This window comes from Serinus canaria, chromosome Z, assembly GCF_022539315.1.
Source record: "Serinus canaria isolate serCan28SL12 chromosome Z, serCan2020, whole genome shotgun sequence".
In the NCBI taxonomy this organism is placed as follows: Eukaryota; Metazoa; Chordata; class Aves; order Passeriformes; family Fringillidae; genus Serinus; species Serinus canaria.
The window spans coordinates 3,448,044-3,470,214 of NC_066343.1; the positions used below are offsets into that span (position 1 = coordinate 3,448,044).

Here is a 22,171-nt window from a genome sequence, read left to right on the forward strand (position 1 = left end):
GTCAAACAGAATCTATTGTATCACTCTATAAAAACCGTGTGGTTCTCTTGAATAAAGCCCTCTTTGCTCTTTTCTCCAATACTGCCTCTCACCTGTTCCTGTGTTATTCTTGGTGCAAGAGTGACACAAAACCATACAAAACCCTCCAATTTTCCACAGCTTAAGCAAAGATACTATAAAAGACAAAATGGACATAGCAACTAAATACATCACCCAGGAAGATTCTAAGAACCCCTTCCCTAAATCCTTCCTCAAAAAGCCACAATGTCCACCTGGCTGTTCAGGAATGGGCACGAACTTTCACTGTGAGCCAAATTTGAAATCAAAATAAATCCCAGCAGTAGTCAGGTGAGTGATATCTGCTTCCATTGTGCTATTTTAGAAGATTTTTTAGAACATGTCATCTCCCTGACAAATTTATTTAGATAACATGCTTTTACAATAAAAGTTGTCTTACAGCTGCTTTTTTCTGGGTGGTTTGCTTTTCACAAATAAGGGAAGATTTGGCTGCTCCCCACATCACTAACCCTTTCTCCCCTCTCCCTTTTATTTACCACACTATTTCAAGAACTAATTTCTGCTTTCAAGTTTTTAAAGCAGAAGTTAGATCTGCAGATAATGACCACTTGTATTTTTAGACACTGTATTCCACTGACAACTTAACAGATCATGCATACCTTGCTCCCATTTTGCGATTATACTGTAGCAGGGCTTGAAGCAGAGTCGCCAATGGGCAAGGAGAAAGTTTCAAAGCTTCAGTTGTTGCCTCCTGAACCAAGGATGGCCAGTGCTCATTTGAGACATTAGCCTATTATAAAAGTTAAGAATAAAAGAAAGTAAGAGAATAATAAAAAATAAATTTTAAAAAACAAAGAGAAGAAAAAGCATGGGGAAAATGACTTTATTGCAGTATATTTGCATCTCTCTAGAAAGCAGGTTTAATTCAAGCTGATATGAAAAGAATTTGGCAGGTTAGAAAGACATTATTTATTATTATTTATTTAAAAAACCCCAGACTAACAGTGGTTAGAAGTGCCTAGAAAAGCCATGTTAACTTATTTAGGATCAGCCTTGCCAGCATTTCCCCCTGCTAATTTATCACATAGTCTTTTTGTTTTTTCATATAAATTTTAGTAGTGCTTCAGAAATCCCTGTAAATCTTCATACCACATATACAACTATTCAGGAATGGAAAATTTATCCCCAGAAGTGACATAATTTTTTACCAGAAGTCAAAATCAACGCCTAGACTGTAATCACCAAACAGAGCAACTATTGAGTAAAGCCAAATATCTTAATATAAGCAAAGCAAAGCAAAGAAAGAAAAACTGGCTTTAGAAAAACCTTATTATCCCCATTGTGTTTGGTTAGCATTCAAATTACTGTACTTGAAAAGGTGACCAAATCTTGGAAGATAACTGGGAGAGAAGCAATTTTCAAATGCAGAGCTTCCTTGGATCTGAGCAAGTTTTTCACCAGGCTTTTATACATTTCATTAAACCAGCACAGAAATGCCAAAAAAATATCCACTTATCAGCTTTTCTGCTCACTTAAAAAGTTGAGACGAGATAATCAAATTCATACTAATCACATTTTTAAACAAAGTCTTGTTTATTCTTAGGCAATTCAGGCCAGCCCTTCAGGAAATAGTATTAATCAATTCAGATGGTATCTTGAGACCTCTGATAGCATTTAGGAGCAATAAGAAACAAAGCAGACCACTAAAAACTGACAGAATTACAGCAGGAAAAATACTGTTGCTTGACAAATTCTGCCTTTGGAAGCAATGGGCTTGTGAGAAAAGCTGAGGACAACTCTCTTCTCCAAAAAGAGAACAGTTTTGCAGCTTTATCCTCAGTAAATACAACTGTCTTTTCTTACACAAGATCTCAGGATGTACGGGGGTTGCATTGCCTGATTTTGATTACAGCTGGGTCATTCATTAATTTGTGAAAAAGCATTCGCCAAGATCACAGCACTATCTACATTTTAATAGACTTTAAACTCTGGTAGTGCACTTCAAGCTTCTAGAGTGACACTGCTTGAAGATAATGAACACTTGCCAAGATCCTGAGATATGTTCACCGTGCCCCCCAGTGCAAGGAATAGAGTACTTTTCTTTATTCCACAAGATACAATTCCCTTAGGTTGTTCTTAGACTTCAGTGCAAGGCATCATATCTGGAAATGACCATACAGCACAAAAATACTTGAAATATGACTGACTGACTTCTCCAGGCACCAGTGAAGAAAAAACATTTGTTGAGGGAGTCATCTGAACAAGACAGACACTTGAGGGGTATGCCAATTTGGATGATCAAACTAAAGCTGTTATAGACAAGCCTTACTGAGCAAGTCAGCCCTAGTCCTAGGCACAAAGTGGTTCTATGTGATTATTACATTGCAACCTGTCTAACAAATACATGTTCTAAGAATACTCCACCGCCCCAGATGTCTCATTTTGTTCTCTAGCTGTCATTCATAAAACGCAAATCGTTTCAACGGGGCAGTGTTTAATGACTGCAGAAGCCTTCTATCCCACCAACTTCTGTGAAATCATGCAGTAATGTTATTCTGGGTATCCTACCATGCAGATTTCCAGTGCGAGCATAGCTAGCCTGAGCAGACTGGATAACTTCCCGTTCCAGCTGCCCTGCTGTGATGCCAACTGCAGACTCTTTCTGTAACACATCTCTGCTCCAGTCATCATTCTCTGAGACTGATATATTTTCGCCAGCCACTGAAAATAAAGATCCCACAAATCAGTTATGGAGCCACCAAAACCCACACCCATCAGGTAATACCATTTAGTCTAATTTATCAGAGTATCACAGCATAGTATTAGCTGAGACCATGCACCCAGTCCTCATCCAACAACACACTGTCTATTGCCCTGCAGAAAAATTAGTCTGCAGCAGAGCTGGCAGTACACTTCACTACAGTAAATTATTTTGAGAGCTCTCTAGCCCACTCATAGACTTTTTTTGATAGGTTGTCTCAGCTGCTGCCTGCTCTGCCAGCACAAGATGTCCTGGATTTCCTCATGAAGAGAAGGAAAAGGATTCTAGCTTCTCTATCTTTAATACTGTAGTCATCACACGTTTTTTGAGGCAGATGCAGCCATATTTGCAAATCCTTGACATGTACATGATATGCATGAAGATGTGCAAGCCATATTTAGAAATATTCTTTGCTGGATCACCAATTAAACAAAGTAATTCCCTTGCTTTTGAGCAAAGGCCTCTGGACTTTTCAAAGCTAAAGACTGCAGGGTGTTAGAGGAGGCAAAAATTATTAATGCTTTCTGGTGCATAGAAGTTACTCCCAATTACAAAGAGCAACACACTGCAAAGTACTAATTAGCACTAGTGAGACTGTGCATTCTTGACATCAAGCTGCAGGCCTGCTTTTGAGAGTAAAACATTCATCCATGTGAAGGAAAAAAAGCTTCCCTCAGCCTCAGCTCTTTGCAGCTGAAGATGTCTAGCAATCAAGAAGTAAAGAAGAGACTCCCCATTCAAAGGCACAAAGGCAGCTTTGCCAGATCTACTTTTCTCTATTTTCCTGACAAGTCACAGCACAAAAAGTAGAACACCCATCAGAGCAGCAGTTCAGCAGCACCCTTAAATCTCACATAACAACTTAGACAAAAGCCAAAAACTTAACAAGAAAGAAAAGTTAATGGACCATAAAACTGTAAGGCATCACAATGGATAAATCAAACTCACAGGAAGTCTAGAGACAGAAAACATAAAAACGTACAGTTATCCACAAGAAGCAAATGTAGCAGCCAAGTTTTTCATCTAAGCCCTAAGAAATACTTCCTTTAATTGAAGACTAAAAAGATTTTCCTCACAGGTGGATTAAGAAGACTAAAACAAATCATGCCCTCTCACTCCCCACATTACATGCACTCATTTCACTTATTTGTCCTGCTTGTAAGGAAGGTGACTTGGCTATGCAAGGGATGCTTGAAAAATGTACACAAACCCGAATTTAATTTAAAAACTGTTACTAAGAAAGAGGATACAATAATTTCTTGTGTGCCACCTATTTTGCAAATTCAACCTGAATGAGTTCTATATGCAGAAAGATGCATAATCACAAATCACATAAAAATTCACCAAAAAAGCATTTTTCCCAGAAAGAATGTTCCTGGTGTTTCTGTAGAGAAGAGGATCTTCAGCCCTCTAAGAAGCAAGATCATGATCTGTAAAGCAGCCTTACAGTGATCATCTAAGAGTGAAAATAACTTCACTGAATCTTACCACAAGCAAGGTTTTATTTTATCAACACACAGAGGAGCATCATAAATCCTTCAGCTACATAAAGGACTCTAAAAGTTCACATAATTTTTTTAAACAATGTGCTACTTACATTGGTAAAGACAGATAATAAATGTAAACTTAAAAGCAGCTGCTAGAAAATGAACATATTTGGTGTTGCATCATGAAAAGGATCTCTTGGCATGTGTGAGACTTCTCAGATTGACTCACAGAAGCAGCATATGAAGTGAGATTTAGCACTTTTGTGTCAACTGAAAATGATTACTCATCATGCCATGGAAGGGAATTAGTGAACAATATTATTGGGAGTGATTCTCTGCAGTCAACTTACTCAAAAGAACAGTGACACCTGAAGTCAGGACATTATGGAGAAAGAGACTTATTCAGGTTTTCAGACCCTTAAATAAGAAATTCTGTATTACTACAACAGGAAACCCTTTACTTCCATTTATTCATATGAAGTTATTAAGTATTTAATTGGTTTCTGCTCACATGTCAAATCACAGATCCCTAAAGACAGGGACCCCAAACATTTATCTCAAGCTTTTCATTCTCCTGCCTCCATGTCTGCTTGGTCTTACTAGCAGTCCTTAATATTTCAACTTTCATAGAAGTCACCATGATGTTTCAACTTTGGAACAAATAGAATTTAAGCTGTTTTTCCTGTCACTGACTGTCAGCAGATAAACAAAATCAAGCAGTGAAACAAATGCTCACCCTCTTACAGCAGGTGTGAGAGTGGCACACCACTCAGGAAAAGATTCACACTTACTTGCCAGGCTGCAGCTGAGGATGAACTGGACATGACTGTTTTGCGAAGTTCCTCCAGGATGTTGTCTGGAAGTTCTTTGTGAGACTGCAACAGCTGCTTACATTGAACTTGTCTCAAAAGCAAAAATAGACCTGGGTGCTCAGGGCAGCTTTTTAAACCCTAAAACCAAAACCGTCAGAATTATCATTCTCCAATATCTAGGACACTTAGATTTTCCATTTTATTCTTTATAGAAAGAAAACAACACTGAAAACCTTCTCAGGGTGCTTGAAACACAGTATTTTTCTCCTCTGCTGCACAAAGGAGTATTCCAGGACTGACCCATAAAAATAGGTAGTATTTTTTCTGTCCACAAAATACATTTGAAGTCTAAGCTCAGTTTTACATTTTACATTTACAATTCACATTTCCTACTCTTACTGGTTTCTGAAAGACAGCTCTCACTTGGTTTGACAATTATTAAAAATTTTGGGCCTATTAATATAGGCAAAAACCTGTCTTGGGCTAAAAGGGACCTTGATTATGCTTCAAGCAATTTCAGTTCTCCCAGATAAGACACTTTATTTTCACTGGAACAGAAGCACTTTACTAAACATTTCCTATTCAGTAACAGCAGGTATCCAGAGAGTATTTCTTTGAACCAACAGAAAAAAGCAAAGACAGAAAACTAGCTATCTATTGCTTTACTCTGCTCAGGTGAAGCATGTGAAGTTTCTGCAAACCTCACTGCATGTTATTTTCTGTGCTGTAATCACAGTACTTCCAAGAATTATAACTCAAACCACATTTGTTTTAACCAAAAATACTTGTATTTTTCACACATTTTTTAACAAAGTATGTTGCCTGTGAATCCTTCACAACTGATTGACAGCAGTGTCTGACTCTCCACTCCCAGTTATACTTCTTTCTGAGGATTCTGGGGTCCAAAACTGAGAGTTTGTGGTACTATGGAATGCTATCCTTTTTTCTACATTAATTGCAGACACTGACTGTCCTCTCCCCAGGCTATTTAATCAAACAAAAATCGACATCATAACAAGCAAAATCTACCACAACCTTCCCCCCAACGAAACTTTGGGAAAGGACAGATCTTGTATGTCTCAAAATCTCTGATCATTGTTAATATAAGGCAGGTCAGCAGACAAGTAGGACAGAAAAGGAAAAACACTTCACCAAGCAAACAAAGAAGTAAGTAAGTACTTCCTCCTGAAAACCAGCATGTTCAATCAATCACCTTGTGTGATTTAGGTTTTTTGTTGTTGTTTTTTAACTCTCATCCACTTTAATGAAATATACCAAAAATAAGGATCACATTTGCATGTGATAAGTAATTTTCCCTAATGAAAATCAGGATGTGTGCTTTTTTGCTTATCTTTTGCCAAGTCTTCTGCTTATGAATACCCTCCTGAATGCTATTAATGGCCCAGCTCCCTTCCACAGCTGGGTTGCAGCAAGACCTCTCTTTTTAATGATTAAACTTGTAGCATCCACTTGGAGCTCTGAAACAGAGTACGAAAACAACCCAGAAGAAATCAAAGTCCCATGTATGCCTCCTATCCCGACTTCATGCTCAGAATTTTGGTAATGTTTTGCTTAATTCTAGGCAGGAAGAACAGACTTCAGCTTTATTGTGACAGACACACTACTTGTTTCAACTATTAACACAATTTTGGTGTTGCAAACACTATATTGGGGAGAGGAGAATATGCCAACAATGAGATCGGTTGGCCAGAGCATGCTGCTAATACTGCCAGAGCTGAAGGTTTGATTCCCATACAAGCCAGAGCAGGACTTAATGATCTGATCTTTGTGGGTCCCTTTAAACTTAGAATACTCAGTGATTCTGCAAACTATTGTATTTTGTATCTCTGATGGAACAGACGGTTGCTAATTCAAACACTACCTTACTGTGTAACGCACAAAAATAATGGCTTCTATCAATTCCACCACAATCTGTCAGTGTGACACCATCATACCTTGTTACAGAGAGCTTCAGCTTCTGACAGTTTACCAGTCTCCCCCAGACTGGTAATTGCTTGACACAGACACCAGTCTTCCAGACTACGGACATAATTATGTGGAAGATTACTTTCTCCAGCTGTAAAGACAGACAGCACACTTAAACAGATTAGCATTTATGCTGCAGTACAATACTATAGTCACAGGCTCTAGATCTGGTAAGGGAGAACTTCTACGAGTTTTAATGTGACATTGCGCCCTTCATTAGTAGTTACATTGAAATAAGTCAAAATCAAAAGCGTGAGGGGAAACAGGAATACAACATTTGAGTTAATGGTTTGAGATCAATCAAACATAGAATTTTAATTCCAGTTTTCAAAATACTATTGAGCAAGAATGAGCATCTATTGGAAGAGTCACAGGACTCAAAATTACTTTAGCTTTTTCCCATAAGTACTGCTGCTACAATGTAATACATCCACAACCTTCAAGGGTGTAGGCATTAGAGCTCAGAAATACTATTTTAGAAAACCATTTGAAGCTTTGGAAGGGAAAGCAAGCTGCCATTAAGCATCTAAACCTATCTGTATATTAGAACGTAACTTTTTAATATGTAAAATACAATTACAGCTATTGAGTAATTACCACTACTGAGTAATCCTCAGCCTATTCACAAGTTCAGAACAGTATGCAAGCTTAGATAATTTAAATTTTATTTTGCTTTTTTTAAATAGGAAACTCAAAGAGCTTACTTTTGGCTGAAACTGTAGACACAAGTGTCATCTCTAGACCTGTTCGTTTTGGTTCAGAGTTGTTTAGACAGACAACAGTGTTTTCAGCATGACAGGCTGCCATTAGCACTGCCCAAGCAACAGGATTATCTAGAAAAGAATGGTCAAAGGGAACTTATGCCCTTTCTAAATAGGCTGGTTGTTCACTCAGAATGGGATTTATCAGATAAAGCATAAAAGCATACCTATCAATGGAACCATACACTGTAAATAAGATACCAACAATAAGGGAAGTAATTGAGTTCAAACCAAGGAAGGTGATAATTACTTGCTTCTAAGATTCATCAGATTATAAAAGGAAGATGCTGTTCATAAAGCAAACTAATGTATTTTTCACAGACAGCTTCAGAGTGCTAACCTGAAGCTGCCAATTTATTTTTGACTACACAGATTAATCTTGGCTTTCACTGAAGAGTTTTAACAAAACACAAAGTGGCAGACTCAGTCTGTTCTGCCCACCAGCATGAAAGTCAAACCAATAGGCACCTACTTCCACTGCCAGCTAATTCCTGTGTTAACTTCACCTTTAAATAGCCCTGTGAAGAACACCTACTACTGTAAGACCAATCTCTGTCATGAATTGGACAGAGTTCAGTTAAAGATTTTATTTATTTAAATTTTCATCCCTAAAACAATTAATTTTGCTGGCAAAATGAAACAAAGCTTGAAGATCTAATGAAGTAAAATTTAAAGTATGCTGCTTTTAAACAGCAGTCATACACTCATATTTCCTGTAGGAAAGTAATTGACATTTTTAACTTGAAAGCCAGCCTTATGCATCAGAGCAAAATGACTCTAGAAGAAGCAATGTTTTAGTATTTCACTATCATATATAAACTAGCAATTGAAAACGCCAGACTTGCACTTCATATGCTATAGGAAGAAGACTATTTAGTAATACAACCATAGACTTCTCTATAGTTCATAATCCACATATTTTAACAGAACTTTTCTAATAAGAAATCTCAAGGGAGATGAATAATTCTCTTCTGTCTGGTGTTGCATACTGCGGGAACATATGTTTTCCAATTTTGTCTAGTATACTAAATAATACTTTTGTCTTTTCCTGTTGAGAGATTAAGAAATTTCTCATAGTTTAGAACAGGCCTTAAAACCCAGTGATATTTTTCTTATTGTCTGGCTTAATTCCCATTCCACTAAATTTGGAACTAGAGTGACAATTTCCACTCAAAGTGTTTTCCCCAAAAGATACATGGATAACCCTAAATCCCCAGAAGATACATGGATAAACCTAAACAAATCAACCCAACAAAAGCAGATTTTACTTTAATCCAGTAATTTTTGCTTTGGATGGATAAAAAGACAAACAATCACTACGGTGTTTGAGAACAAGAGTAACCTGGACAGACATGGATGGCCTTTTGAATATTTTTCAGAGGATTGTTTTGCTTATCTTCTAACATGTGACATCCTGCTACCAACTGATTAACTGCAATATTCAGCAGGACTTCCTATAAAACAGAACACAAGAGTTACTTAACAGTGTAAGTGATCAGACAGAATTAATTTTAGGACTGTTTATGGAATTACAAAATCTGCATTTTAAGAAAGGCAAACCTTTCCACAGTTTACATCAAGTGTATGCGCAACACTTCCTGCAACAGCTCCTCCCTGCAAGATTAAAAAACCAAACAATTAATTTAATTACATGGCTAATTAGTTTTATGCAAAATATAATGCCAAAATATTTTAATCTTTCTTATTCACAAGTACAAAATTTGCACAATGAGGGAACATCCTTGCTTATGGCATGATCTTTTTAATAAAAATTAGCAAGAGACATTCTTGACTAGAGTTTATCCATATGATTGGTTTCTAATTTCAGCCCCATATTGAAAAGGGTTTCTTTTCAGGTGCTATTTCTCTTTATACAATTAATGAGCATAAATTAAGGCAAGGAGTATTTATTTGGAAGAAAGCTAATAATAAGCAGAAAAGTGGCAAAGAAGCACGTCTAATGTGAAAAGTGAAGATGACTACATTTACCAAATTAAATATAGGTAAGTATTTATATTTATTTACATAAACACATCTCTATAAAACCAAAAGAAATTACACATAATTATACATAGTATAGCCTTTTATTGTTAGCATAATTCTAGCAGATCTTTCTTCAAAGTTTACTTCAAGAACTGTTATCTCATGGAAGATCCAAATAATGGTATATAAATGCAGTATGTAGCTGTGCACTGCTTTGAATGTAGCCTTACATTTTCATATTAACTGGAGAAAGTCCACACACTGAAGGGTGGGGGTTTTTTTTCAGTTAAGAAACAACACAGACTACTTGGAATGTAAACAGCACACATGTGGTACACTTTTGGCAATACACTTACTTTTGGCTTTTTTGATGCATACAGTGGAACTAGTCGACACAGAAGAGACCAAAGGGCAGGATTATTAGGGTAACTAGGGAAAGAAAAGGGTATTAGACTGTCTGGCTTAGATATGCACTTGGGTCTTCCAAGACTCAGTAGGCACTTGCTATAAATACCAAATACAGCTTTTTCTATTAAGAATACAAAGCCATGCATTAAAAGATAAACATGGGTGAAAACAAAAAAATATAACATTGAAATTATACTGCTAGCTAAAGAAGTAAAATGTACAGCATGCATATCCATATTCATGGGAAGAAAACAAACTTTAGGCCTACAGGTCTTGTCTTCATACTATGAAGAAAAAGAAATTTTAGTTGTAGTTGGAAAAAAATAACTTCAAATATAGTATAGAAAATAGTTTCTGAAAACCCTTGGAGAGACTATAGAGATGTCTGCCCTCCTGAAAGGCTCTGAATGCTAAGGCTAATCAAATCAAATTTAAACACAGATACTTAGCTAATGGAAGAAACAGCTTCAAAGGCTGCTAAATATTAAATAAAAACCCAAGGGACTTTTCTAGGCTGAAGGTTATGCTACACAGGATGAAAAATGCTTTCATAGAAGAATACACTAATCTACCTACCAAATAAGCCCCCCCAAACAAAATCAGAAAACACTGAATAAGCTCTGAAACTTCTGCTATTTGATTCCATAAATAAGAAAACAAACTTGTCAGCTAAAGGTACAACCTTAGGTGAGGACTTCATCTTTGAAAATGATTTTTTTTTAGAATAAGGATTCAAAGAAACAGGTTTGCTTAGTCTTCAATGTAATCAAAGCAATACATTTACAAGCAAGACAAATTATATACCTGTGTATTGCTTTGGAGACTTCTCTCTGGATTGCCACATTTCTACCTTGTAATGCATAAACAGCACATGCAAGAAGACACCTGTCATAAATCCCATCATCCCCTTTTTCATGCTTCAATAATTCTTTTAGGGCTGCTGTTGCAAGTGTTGCATCCTGCTTTACCAATCCAAGTGTGCACAAAGTCTTCAGACTTTCCGTACTAGGTTCCTTTAATGAGCTGTTGAATCAGAGAGAGGGAAAGAGTCAACTATTTTGGAGCACAAGCTAAGCTTACTGATAACACGAGAGTTTATGTTATTTTTGAGTCCTCTTGCTCCTATGTATCATGAAAAGTGTACAGAAATTAACACTCTGTGGGATCCTGGATCAGGCTAGATCTACATCCGTGAAGACCAGGTGACTACAGGCACCTAATCAAGCTCTTAATGACTAGTTTTGCCTTCAAAAAAAGACAAGAATGTAAGCTTCTGATTCTATGTTTTGTTTTATGTCCCTAGCAGGAAAAAAATAAAGCTGTTAACTGAACTTGAACAGCCAGCAAAAGGACCCTTTGACAAGCAGGAAATGGTATTCTATCATACTAGTTATCCAGACATACTCACTGTTCAAAATCTCTGTGCTTAGCTAGTTATGAGAAATGAAAAAAGGAGCTTCGTGTTCAAGGTCCTACTTGGGAACTTCAAGTCATCTAGCACAAATTCCAGTCAAGACAGACATCTATTGCATCAGAATGCATAGTTTTTGTTCCTATTAATTAAATCCACCAAAATCTGTTTGTAGCACTGTTTCCAATTCAGGTCTAGACATATTCATTGTGATGCTTCTTTCCTAAGCCATTCACTATCTTTTTTTTAATACACAAATATATAATGTCATTAGAAACTCTCACTGTTCATGTTTATGACAAAAATAGAAGGCTGCAGTGACTTATAAGATGTAGGAAATATCAGTTTCTTAGCCAACTAACCATTAGTGTAAAAGGTAACGGACCTTTCCTGTTTTAGTAGACTTTAGGAGTCTGCTAAAACAGGTAAGGTGGGTGCTGCACTGCCACTACTAGAGCTCTCTACTGACAGAGAGTTGCCCCTGGGAGGTGAGATGGTCACTCTTAATTTCTAGCTACTAGGAGGCTAACAGTGATGCACAGGCTATTTAGCTTCCACAGATTTGAAAAATAACAGGCATTCACCATTTAACGGCACAACTAGTAGAGATCTGTTTCTTTTCATGGGAAAGCTACAGGATAGTCCTCGTCTATGTTGCTGGGAATACAATAATTTCTGAGATTTTTGACTACTTAAACTGAAATTATTTTCACTGGTCATTCAGAGTTCTTACAGCTAATGAGCAAAAACATTGCCTACTGCTTACGGCAACTACAAAGTAGTATTAACTTAAAAGATAAAGTTTTTAAAACTTCAAGGATATTGGACATCCAAACTGCTCAGCCCTTCAACTTAATACTGCTTTAAGAAGTGAAAGAGACAGACCATAAAACAAAACCAGGCATATCACATGAATAAGTACATTGCATCCATTTCCACTTCTATGCTGCAATACACAAAGAAAACATGCACCTGTGTTCCCACAAAAACAACAAAATATCACATTCTGATTATTCCCTCCACTCACCATTTAAACAGCAGTGTCTTTGCAGCATCCACTTTGTTCAGTTTATATTCTATTATTGCCAAGGCAGTCAGGATATGTGCTTTATCTTTTTCAGACTCAGCAACAGACAAGGCTTTTTCATAGGCTGGTAAAAATTCAATTGAGGGAGAAGAAAAAACACAACCTTTGTACAGCCTTTAGGACAGCATGATATTACAACAGAGACACCTTAGGTTCAGGTTCACTGTATTTTCCAAACTCAAATCATAAGTAGAAGATAAAAATAAGTTGACTAAGACTTTGGAAGTAACTATGTTTGGAAACACCAGATTTACTGTTTAGAGCCTGAGAGTTATTTAACACATAGCAAGTGGAAACAGAAATGAAAAGCAGCATTGGGATATTCAGAAAGTGCCTGCAAGAAGATGGTAAAAATACTTCCCTGTGATAATTAATTTACGAAACAGTAGTTCAGATGGGCACACTCATTCCAAACACAAAATAAAATTATTTAAACCACTGAGCTGACTGTTCCTTTGTGAGCACTTAACGCTTCTACACTGATTGTTGCATATACCTTTTCATGAATTTGCACATCTCAGAAGTGCGTAACATGACAGTACAATTATATTTACCACTAAACCTAAAGTGCTTTAAATACCATATTAATCTCCTTTGAGAGAATCATAGAATAATTAGGGCTGGAAAGGACCTCTGGAGATCAACCCCTCCATCACAGTAAGGCCACCTACAGAAGGTGACACAGGACCTTTGCAGGTGGGTTTTGAATGTCTCCAGAGGGGAGAAACTCCACAACCTAACTGTGTAGCCTGTTCCAGAGCCATCCTCAGTGTAAAGAAGTTCTTCCTCATGTTGAGGTGGAACCTGTGTTTTAGATGATGTCCATTATGTCATGTCCTGTTGATGGGCACCCCTGCAAACTGGCTAGCACCACCCTCTTTTGAGACATTTATATTGATGACATCACCTCTCAGTCTTCTCTTTTCTAGACTACAACTGATTCTTCCAGAAAAATAATTTAATTTGAGAACAAGGGAGGCTCAGAGAAAAACAGCTTAATGGACAAGAATCCCACATTTGAAGAAATTTACTTTTCCTTACTACATTTGAGTGATACTAGGACCCTACCAATAGATTTTCAAAGAATTATAGAATAGGCTGAGTTGGAAGGGACCCACCAACATCATGAAGTACAACTGTGCAGGACACTTGAATCACACCATGTGCCTAGACCAAAAGCTTGATCTGAAGGCAACATTGGCGCTGTGATGACTTCCCTGGGGAGCCTGTTCCAGTACTCAACTACTCTCTGGGTGAAAAATCTTTTCCTGATATTCAACCTAAACCTCCCCTGACTCAGCTTCAGGCCATTTCCTAGAGTCCTGTCAATGTTTGTGAGAGTGAACAGTACTTGCTCCTTCACTTACTCATGAAGATGAAGACCATAATGAGGTCTCCTCTCAGTCTCCTCTTTCCAGGCCAAACAAATCAAGGACTTCAGTTGCTTCTTGTAAGGCTTCCCCTTTCAGACCCTTCACTATATTCATAGCCCTCTTCTGGATGCTCTGTAACAGCTTAATCTCTTTTTTTTATTGTGGTGCCCAAAACTTCACATGGTACTCAAGGTTATAAAATAGTTGTGGCATTTATACTTACACAATAGGACCGAAAGAGCAAAATACTCCATATCAGCTAGGTTGGTTAGACAAACAAATTTTGTTAAGATTAACCTCAAAAGAAGTGTTCCATAATGCTCTGAATTTTACCTTTGATACTTTCTTCTAAGAGTCCTTTCTTGAAGTAAGCTAACGCTAGCCCCACAATGCCATCAAACTCAGTTAGGGGTATTGATGTGTAAACTTGAATGGCCTCATCGCACTGCCCAAGAGCACTGTGAAAAAAAAATTCCAGTCACTGGTAGGAAGGGTGGAGCAACACCTATTATATTTCAGACAAATTGTCCTAGAAGACCAGTGTCCTCTATTCCACAGCAGTTTTAAACAGACACCTAGAAAAGAGCAGTCTTAAGACAGGAATGTGCAGTAATCCCCACCCTTTCCCTGGTATAGCAGTTACTCTCTCCAACTGTTACGCGAAGAACAATGGATAGGAAGAAGTCCTCCATACCTGCATAACAGCAAAGGCAAATTACTTATGATCACCACAGTGCAGGGGGAGAAAACAGCAAAGGAGAAACATGCAAAAAGCAAATCAAGCATTTTTTTGGAAAAAAGCAAATCATGCACATAGACGGAAAATGCACACATAGAAAGATTACAGCATTCTTGTTCTAAGACCACTATGGTAAGAATAATAGAGGATTGTGTCTATTAGAACTACCTACCAGTTACTAGAGACTTGATCTTGTGTAAGTTGCACACATGAAATAACACACATACAGCTTGGATGTGAGACTTCAGGAGTCTAAAGAGTTGCTTCTAAAACCTTCCCTGAAGTTAATGAATTATCACTTTGTCACAGGTTACAAGTTTCAGTGTCATGTACAAGAATATATGAGGTTTCCCCAGAGAGCTATCTCAGATCAAAGAGGAGATTTCAAAGAGAAATTTGAAAGTCTACATACTTAAGTCCTGCATTCCCTCAGAATCACAAGGCATCATGAAGGGAACTTAGAATTTTGAGTAGGACTACAGTACAGGGATTCATCAGCAGAAAGACTACACACAGGTACACAACACCCCAACCTCATATGCTTCAGGTTGTGAAAGTCAATATAAATTCAAAGGCTAGGTAGAAGGGCTTTTGAACAAACCTTGAAGCATCAATTTTATTCAGACTAAGCCTATTACACAGCCCAAGGGTCAAGATTGTATAAAAAAAAAAATTCCAATAACCCCCAAAACTTATTGTGGAGATAATATAACAGACTACCCTTAGACACATTAGTACCAAGCAAAGGATAAGGGACTCACTGGTATGCTACGATCTGTGAAGACATACAGCAATTCCTTACAATATTATTTTGTTTTATTACACTATTTATTTCTGGAACAAATACAAAGTTCAGTGAAACCTGTCTCCATTTAGGAATAATGTTTACTAGATGATTTTTAGCAAGCATCTTTTACATTAAGCCTCACCATATTTTGTACTGCTGTTTTCACTACCTCCAAAGCTGAAGTTAGGGGCTCAGAAAGTCAACAGACACTTACCATAGTGACCTGCCATAGTTCTGCATTGCTGTATGGTATTTCTCAGTATCCTCTGAGTTTTTCAACAATGAAGCTGCCCTAAGATGAACCACAATGAATGTTACTTATCATCTGACTACAAGATGTGTATTTTGAGAACAATTTTCAGAGCAAAATGGACAACTGTTTTATGCAAAAGCTTTTCTACACTACTTAAACATAAACAGAGCCTATTTTATGTTTTATTGTATCAACAAACATGTTCACCAAATACTGCTTCATTTGCCACCTTGGCCTCTTTGAAAAGAAGAGAGTAGAAAAAAAAAACCCAAACAAACCAAAACAAACTCAAAGGCCAAACACCTCCATTAATTAGAGTGGGATAGAGAATAAAGCTAAAACCAAACTTGCCTTCTCCTTCAATTTCATTTAAATCCCACATAGTGAATTAGTTAATGTAATGGCAAGACATACAAGTCATAGGACATCTTTACTTTTCTGTGTTCTGCATTTCCAAATTTGGTATAGGAGCATCCACACACCCTCCCCTACAATACACTTAGTTGGAATGTACTGTTGAACTGAGAAAGTAAAGTTTGTCTAAGGAAAAGAAGAATCCTTAGGTTTTTCAGCTGATGCATGGAAAAGGAGCTTCTCTAGGCTTTCCAAGGGTGTACAGTTTACCTCTCATAGGCATAGGCTGCCTGATGTTTTAGATGGAGATACTCATTCAAAAACCCAAACATTGTGAAAGCAGAAGCATCATCTGGATTTCTTTCTAGAAAAACAGAATTGACAATGTAAGAAAACAAGATCAGTAAACTGTGAAAAAGCATTACAAAAACATCACTACATTGAAGCTACAGTACATGCACTGAACACTTTGCCAAATGCTTCTGTCAGCTGCACACGAGAATAATTCTGACCGGCTTGCAAGCAAATACAGAAGAGACAGATGACCCAAAACATGACATCAGGTTGGCTCAAAAATGTTTAAAATATAATCATGTAACATTAATGCATAATGCATTCAATATATTTAAAGTTTTTCAGCAGGCAGATTTTTCCTTTTCAAGGAAATGGGAAACTATTCATCTTGCATTGACTCTAGTAAAATACCAGTATGATCTTTTACTCTTAATACATTCTGAAACAATTCTGTACAATGTACTGTTGTACAGCTCCCCCCTGCTCAAGCAAGGGAGGGAAGACCAGATGACCATTATAGTCCCTTCCAAGATTAGTAATTTTGTCATTTTTAATTAATTGCTAAGGCACAAATTTGTCAGCTGTCAACGTATCTCAGACTAGGAACTTTTCTACCCAGAAGAGGAAGGAAGGCTCTCCAGAGTCCCCTTAAGAACAAGGCACAAGAAATAACAGTCTCACATTCACATCTCAATTACTGTGAGATATATTTTCTAGCTCTCAAAAGTCAGCTACAGATTACTTAAAATGATTTCTTTACAGAAATACTTGCAGACTAATGAAAATCTGCATTTCCTCTATCTGCTTTCCAGGCTAGACATATCCAATGGGGAGGCTGCCTTGGAATCACGCACAAAACCAGAGTCCATCACTTGCTGAAGGTTAACAAAATCATATGCTTGAGAATCTTGAGTTTCACAGCACTCAGGAACAATCCTCTGCCAAGCTTCACATCACAGAAGCTTATCTTCACTGCACATACAGACACATGCAAAGGGATTGTGAGAGCAAACACCCAATGAAAAGCATGACAAGGCTCTGGTCCCTATTTTCGTTGCTCTTTGAAACAGCTAGAAAGAGTAAGCAGACAAAATCCACATCCATTTCATCGCTGTGTGATAATGAAAATTGGTTAGTGGTCTGCTTACCCTGTTTCAGTTAGCTTACAGCTCAAAAGCCTTTCCCCACCTCAGCCAGACCTCTCTTGTCTAGAACTAGTATGGGTGTATCTATTTATTCTGAATGCATCTGTTAGGCATGACAGGATAGAGAGGTATTTAAATTACCTACCTGTATATTTGCTTAAGACCACTTGGGCTGCTGGTATAGCATTCATTTGAACAATGTTGTAGAGATAGAGTTCAGTGTTTCTGTTGGTTTTATCCTGAAGCGTTGAACATACCCAGTGGGCATAGCCTTTTGCTCCCTCAGTCTCAAGAAACAAACAGACACCCCCCAAAACAGAAATCATTAAACCTGCTCAAGATACAGCAAAACAATTGCAGATTATTATAATACTAATTCTTTGTTTTAGGACAGAGTTTTGGCTAAAAATCTGCATCAGTGTTAAGCAGAAGACTATACCAAATTGAATTACTTCACACATACTTGCCATCGGAGTAAAGCAAATTCTTACATTTTCATGTAATATGCTGCATCACTGTACAGACAATAGGCCAAAAAAAAAAAAAAAAGCTATGAAATAGTAAGTCCTCTGCTTTTTTAGAACACAGGGTCCTGGCAGTATCCTTGCTCGCTCCAGAAATATTTTATGCCTTTCATCTATGTCCAATTCTGTGGAACATGGAGAATGTTTATTCATGACTTAAAGAGCTGGTTTCTTGAACCCTTGGGACTAAAGAATTTTATAAAGTAACTGCCTGCTATACAATACCAGCATAAATCAGCAACAACATGGAAACCAGACCATCTCATCTGAAACATGACTGTAGCAGTTTCACTACTCAAGACATGCCTATTTAAAAAAAAAATTATCTCCTAAGTAGAGAGACTGGATATACAAAAACTTCAGAGCAATACAACTGTTACACTTACATGCATACTGAGTTCAGTGGTGTGCCTGAAGAGATCCATGGTATCATAGCTGCCTACAGTCTCTGCAATAAGAGCCTAGAGAGAAACAAGAGCTGCTGTGGTTATGCACTTTAAAAATTATGACATTGACAAAAACCTTAGCTCTTATTGTGTCAGGCATATCTTAAGCATTCAATATGAACACACTTTCCTCTCATAGCCTACAAGCAAGATTGGTTTTAAAAACAAAATGAACACAAGAGGAACACAAGCAGTAACGTATGTGTAGGTAATGAATGTATCAGCAATTTATGTAATGTATGTAATGTATGTATCAGTAATTTAAACTCTTCAGCTGCTACTCTACACTCTTCAGAACAAAGACTTTCATGTATTACAACAATTTATAACAACATCTGACAAGAGCTAATTTCAACATGTGATGGTTCAAGTTCTTTTCTAGAATCCAGTTTTCAATTAGATATCATTAGCAAGTGAGCAGCATGGCATTATGAAATTCACCTATAATGATCATAAAAGTCACAAGTATCTCAACTATTCACAGATGGCCGAGATATCAGAAGGAGCACATCAGCTCTCAGTGGCAGGTGACGAAGGGACTTCCCAGAAAATGATAAGTGCTTTGTCCCAATTACATTAGAAGTTTACTTATTCTGACAGCAGCATGAGAAAGGGGGACTGAGATGAGAGTTGGGTGGTACCATATAATGAACTAGTGGGTACAGCTGAAGCTGAAATAACTATCACCTTATAAAGACAGTGCTTTGCTGACAATTGTCTATAAAAAGCCTCAGAGCATAGTGATTGTTCGCTTAATAGTTTGTTAGAGAACTCACAATATCAGCCAGAAAAACATCATATGAGTGTGTCTGATGAACACTGTTGCTTCCATTGTATTACCACTATGGAAACAAAGGAAGTAAAAGCTCCTGTAAAACACAATTTTTAGGAGCATGAATAAGTGCCAGTTACTAGGCTGAAGTTTAAGTTCTCCAACAACTTGTTTTTGTGTGCAGTTTCATGATTTTTCATCATACCTGTCCAATCCAACACAACAGGTAAGAAGGGTCCAGAGACTGGGCTACCTTGAAGGCTTCATGAGCTTGCTGTAGAAACAAAGATAACACTGCTGTTGAACTGCCTGGCATGGTAACAGAGCATTTCTGAGTACACACAGGTATTAACATGCAGTAGTATTAGAAGAGACTATATGGACCGAATTAGGTCACTACTAAAAACATCTTCTGTACCACAGAGAAAAATGCATTGCCCAGAGAAGTAAACCAGTTTAGTCTTGAAGAAAACGGAAAAAAAAATTAGAAAACTTTAAAATATCAAAGTCTCCCTCCCTTCTAAATATGCCTCCTTCCCAGCTAGAGAATTCAGAAGCTAAATGACCCCTTGGAACAATTTAAAAATTTGACTCTTGGAGGATCCAGTTTTGACAATTCACTTTTTAATAATAAAAATGTATTTTCAAAAGGATAAAACTGATTATCACCCACAAGTCATCTCCCTATGGCCTACACATACTTAAGAGTTCCTCCCTCAATTTGGCACAAGGAGAACCAAGTCTTGGCATTAGCAGTCTTAGCAGTCTGTACTATCAAGTTATTATTCTTAAAAATAATTCTGACCCTCACATTTCCTATCAAACAAAATTTTCATAATTTCAACCAGCAAGTAAGACAGGATGTACTTTAACTGCATGAGAGCTCCAGACTTCACTTAGTATGTACTCTAATTTTTTGCCAGAGAAACTCTGAAGATTAGAGTGTTACAGTAAACCATACATCTGCTGATGAGCAGAAAGTAGGTATCTATGGGAACTCAGTCCATGACCTACAACTAGAAGTTCTTGGCAAAACCTAGCATGCCCTGGTTTTGGAAAGAAACTTTGCCAATTCAGCAGAAGTTTACAATTCACTTAACTATACCCGCCCCCCCCAACCAAATTTCTAATTTATCTGCATTCCTCCATTGCCAATCTAATTTCTTTTGAAGAACATATATTTTTTGAATTTGAAAGGGACATTTGAAACTGACACTTCCATCCCCATATATACACCCTTAAAAAAAAAACAGAAAGGAAAATTATACTTGAGGATGGGAAATAGATTACCTCAATGTTTCCAGTTACCAGATACAAAACCCCCAAGTTGGTCCAGGCAACAACATTCTAAACAAAACAAAGTTAAAACCAATATATTATTACACTCCTCAGAAATAGCAGTGCGTCAGGGGAAATGTCTTAAATGCCCACTTGAAACAGATGGCAGCTGCCTACTGCACTTACAATTTGCTCAGCTTGAACAGATTTGATGAACGAATGCTGTGCAAGAGCATAATTCCCAATAGCTGGGGGGAGAAAAAAAAAAAGGAGACCTAGATGTAACTGAATTTCAAAACCCCATTAGTCAAGCTTCCTTCTAATTTTGGATGTTAGAGATCTAGGTCTGTCACTGAAGACTTACCACTACAAGAAGCAACTACACCAAGTGCATTCCAATAAAGATGATTTTTGCTGTCAAGTCTCACAGCTTTTTTGAGACACTGGAAGAAAATGAAATGTAGATAACAATGATTAGGAGAGCAAAAATTATGACTTTAGGCACTTACTTATTCAAAGATGTAGGTTTTATTGTGTACAGAGTATGCAGAGAAGCATGAACTGCAGTTTAAAGAATGTACTAGGAAATACAGGCAATACCTGCAAAGACTTCTCTAACAGTTCACTGATCTCATTCATGTCAGTGCCCGCTGCTGTGAGGTGCTCCGCTTGGCGATAATAATTTATTCCAAGATCACACCATATGCTTGGCAAAGACATCAGTTTTAAAGCTCTGCCATAACACCTACAGAAACATGAATCACAAAATCATTATTCTGAGTCTCTACATGAAGAGCAGAAAGCTGAAAAAGCATACAAAAGAGTGCTTAAAAACCTAAACAAAGTAAACATGCATAAATACAAACATAACCAGACAAGAACTGAAAGCAAAAAAACCAACTAAAACATTTTCATTCAGACACTTATTGTGTGTCTGAACCTGGTCTAAAGGCAATCTGTAGTGCTCACCACAAATGAAGCCACAGGTATGGTTATGCAGGTGTGCATTAAATCAAAGCACTGTCAGCTACACTATGCTTGCTTTTACTTAAAACAAATGCCAGTCATTTTTACAGTTCATCAGGCTTCCCCTAGGAAGTACTGGATTTTACAGATCATGGTCGAGATTCACCAAGCAGATGCATTTCCTGCCTTACAGATCCAGCTGAAAAAATTTTAGAGGAAGTCACAGAAAAGCAAATTTCTCACAAGAAATTTTTTACAAGAAAGAGGCACAGACAGCAAGCTGAAAGTATTATCTTGGATTTCCATTGTCCTGGGAGAATTAGTCAGCAAATACTGCAACCATTGCACTTAAACAAGTGTGCTTTGTGGAACAGCAGGGAGAATGTAGTCATGCACCTGAAGACAAAGGAGAAGAGCAGGTGCTGACAACACAGGAAACATACCCTGAAATAAGTAGTGCAATCTGGAAGAAGCATGAGAATCCATTTACCCAATATGCAGGTAACAACAGATCAGCATGTCTTTA

The 22,171-nt window shown here is 37.4% G+C and overlaps 1 protein-coding gene across 9 annotated transcripts in view; it reads right to left on the bottom strand.

Annotated features, from left to right (window-relative positions):
- Positions 1-22,171, bottom strand: part of SKIC3 (SKI3 subunit of superkiller complex) — a 47,950-nt gene that overhangs the window by 2,717 nt on the left and 23,062 nt on the right. For all 9 annotated transcript variants that reach the window (XM_050986574.1, XM_050986575.1, XM_018920578.2 and 6 more), the window contains 20 exons: positions 21,280-21,424; positions 21,044-21,122; positions 20,866-20,927; positions 20,692-20,748; positions 19,607-19,675; positions 18,570-18,644; positions 17,805-17,946; positions 16,491-16,584; positions 15,828-15,905; positions 14,421-14,545; positions 12,655-12,778; positions 11,021-11,239; positions 10,165-10,237; positions 9,386-9,439; positions 9,168-9,279; positions 7,769-7,897; positions 7,034-7,155; positions 5,058-5,216; positions 2,587-2,739; positions 678-808 (listed from right to left, as the gene is read on the bottom strand). In XM_050986574.1, coding sequence (XP_050842531.1) covers positions 678-808; positions 2,587-2,739; positions 5,058-5,216; positions 7,034-7,155; positions 7,769-7,897; positions 9,168-9,279; positions 9,386-9,439; positions 10,165-10,237; positions 11,021-11,239; positions 12,655-12,778; positions 14,421-14,545; positions 15,828-15,905; positions 16,491-16,584; positions 17,805-17,946; positions 18,570-18,644; positions 19,607-19,675; positions 20,692-20,748; positions 20,866-20,927; positions 21,044-21,122; positions 21,280-21,424 — 2,202 coding nt within the window. The remainder of the gene's footprint in view (positions 1-677; positions 809-2,586; positions 2,740-5,057; positions 5,217-7,033; positions 7,156-7,768; positions 7,898-9,167; positions 9,280-9,385; positions 9,440-10,164; positions 10,238-11,020; positions 11,240-12,654; positions 12,779-14,420; positions 14,546-15,827; positions 15,906-16,490; positions 16,585-17,804; positions 17,947-18,569; positions 18,645-19,606; positions 19,676-20,691; positions 20,749-20,865; positions 20,928-21,043; positions 21,123-21,279; positions 21,425-22,171) is intronic.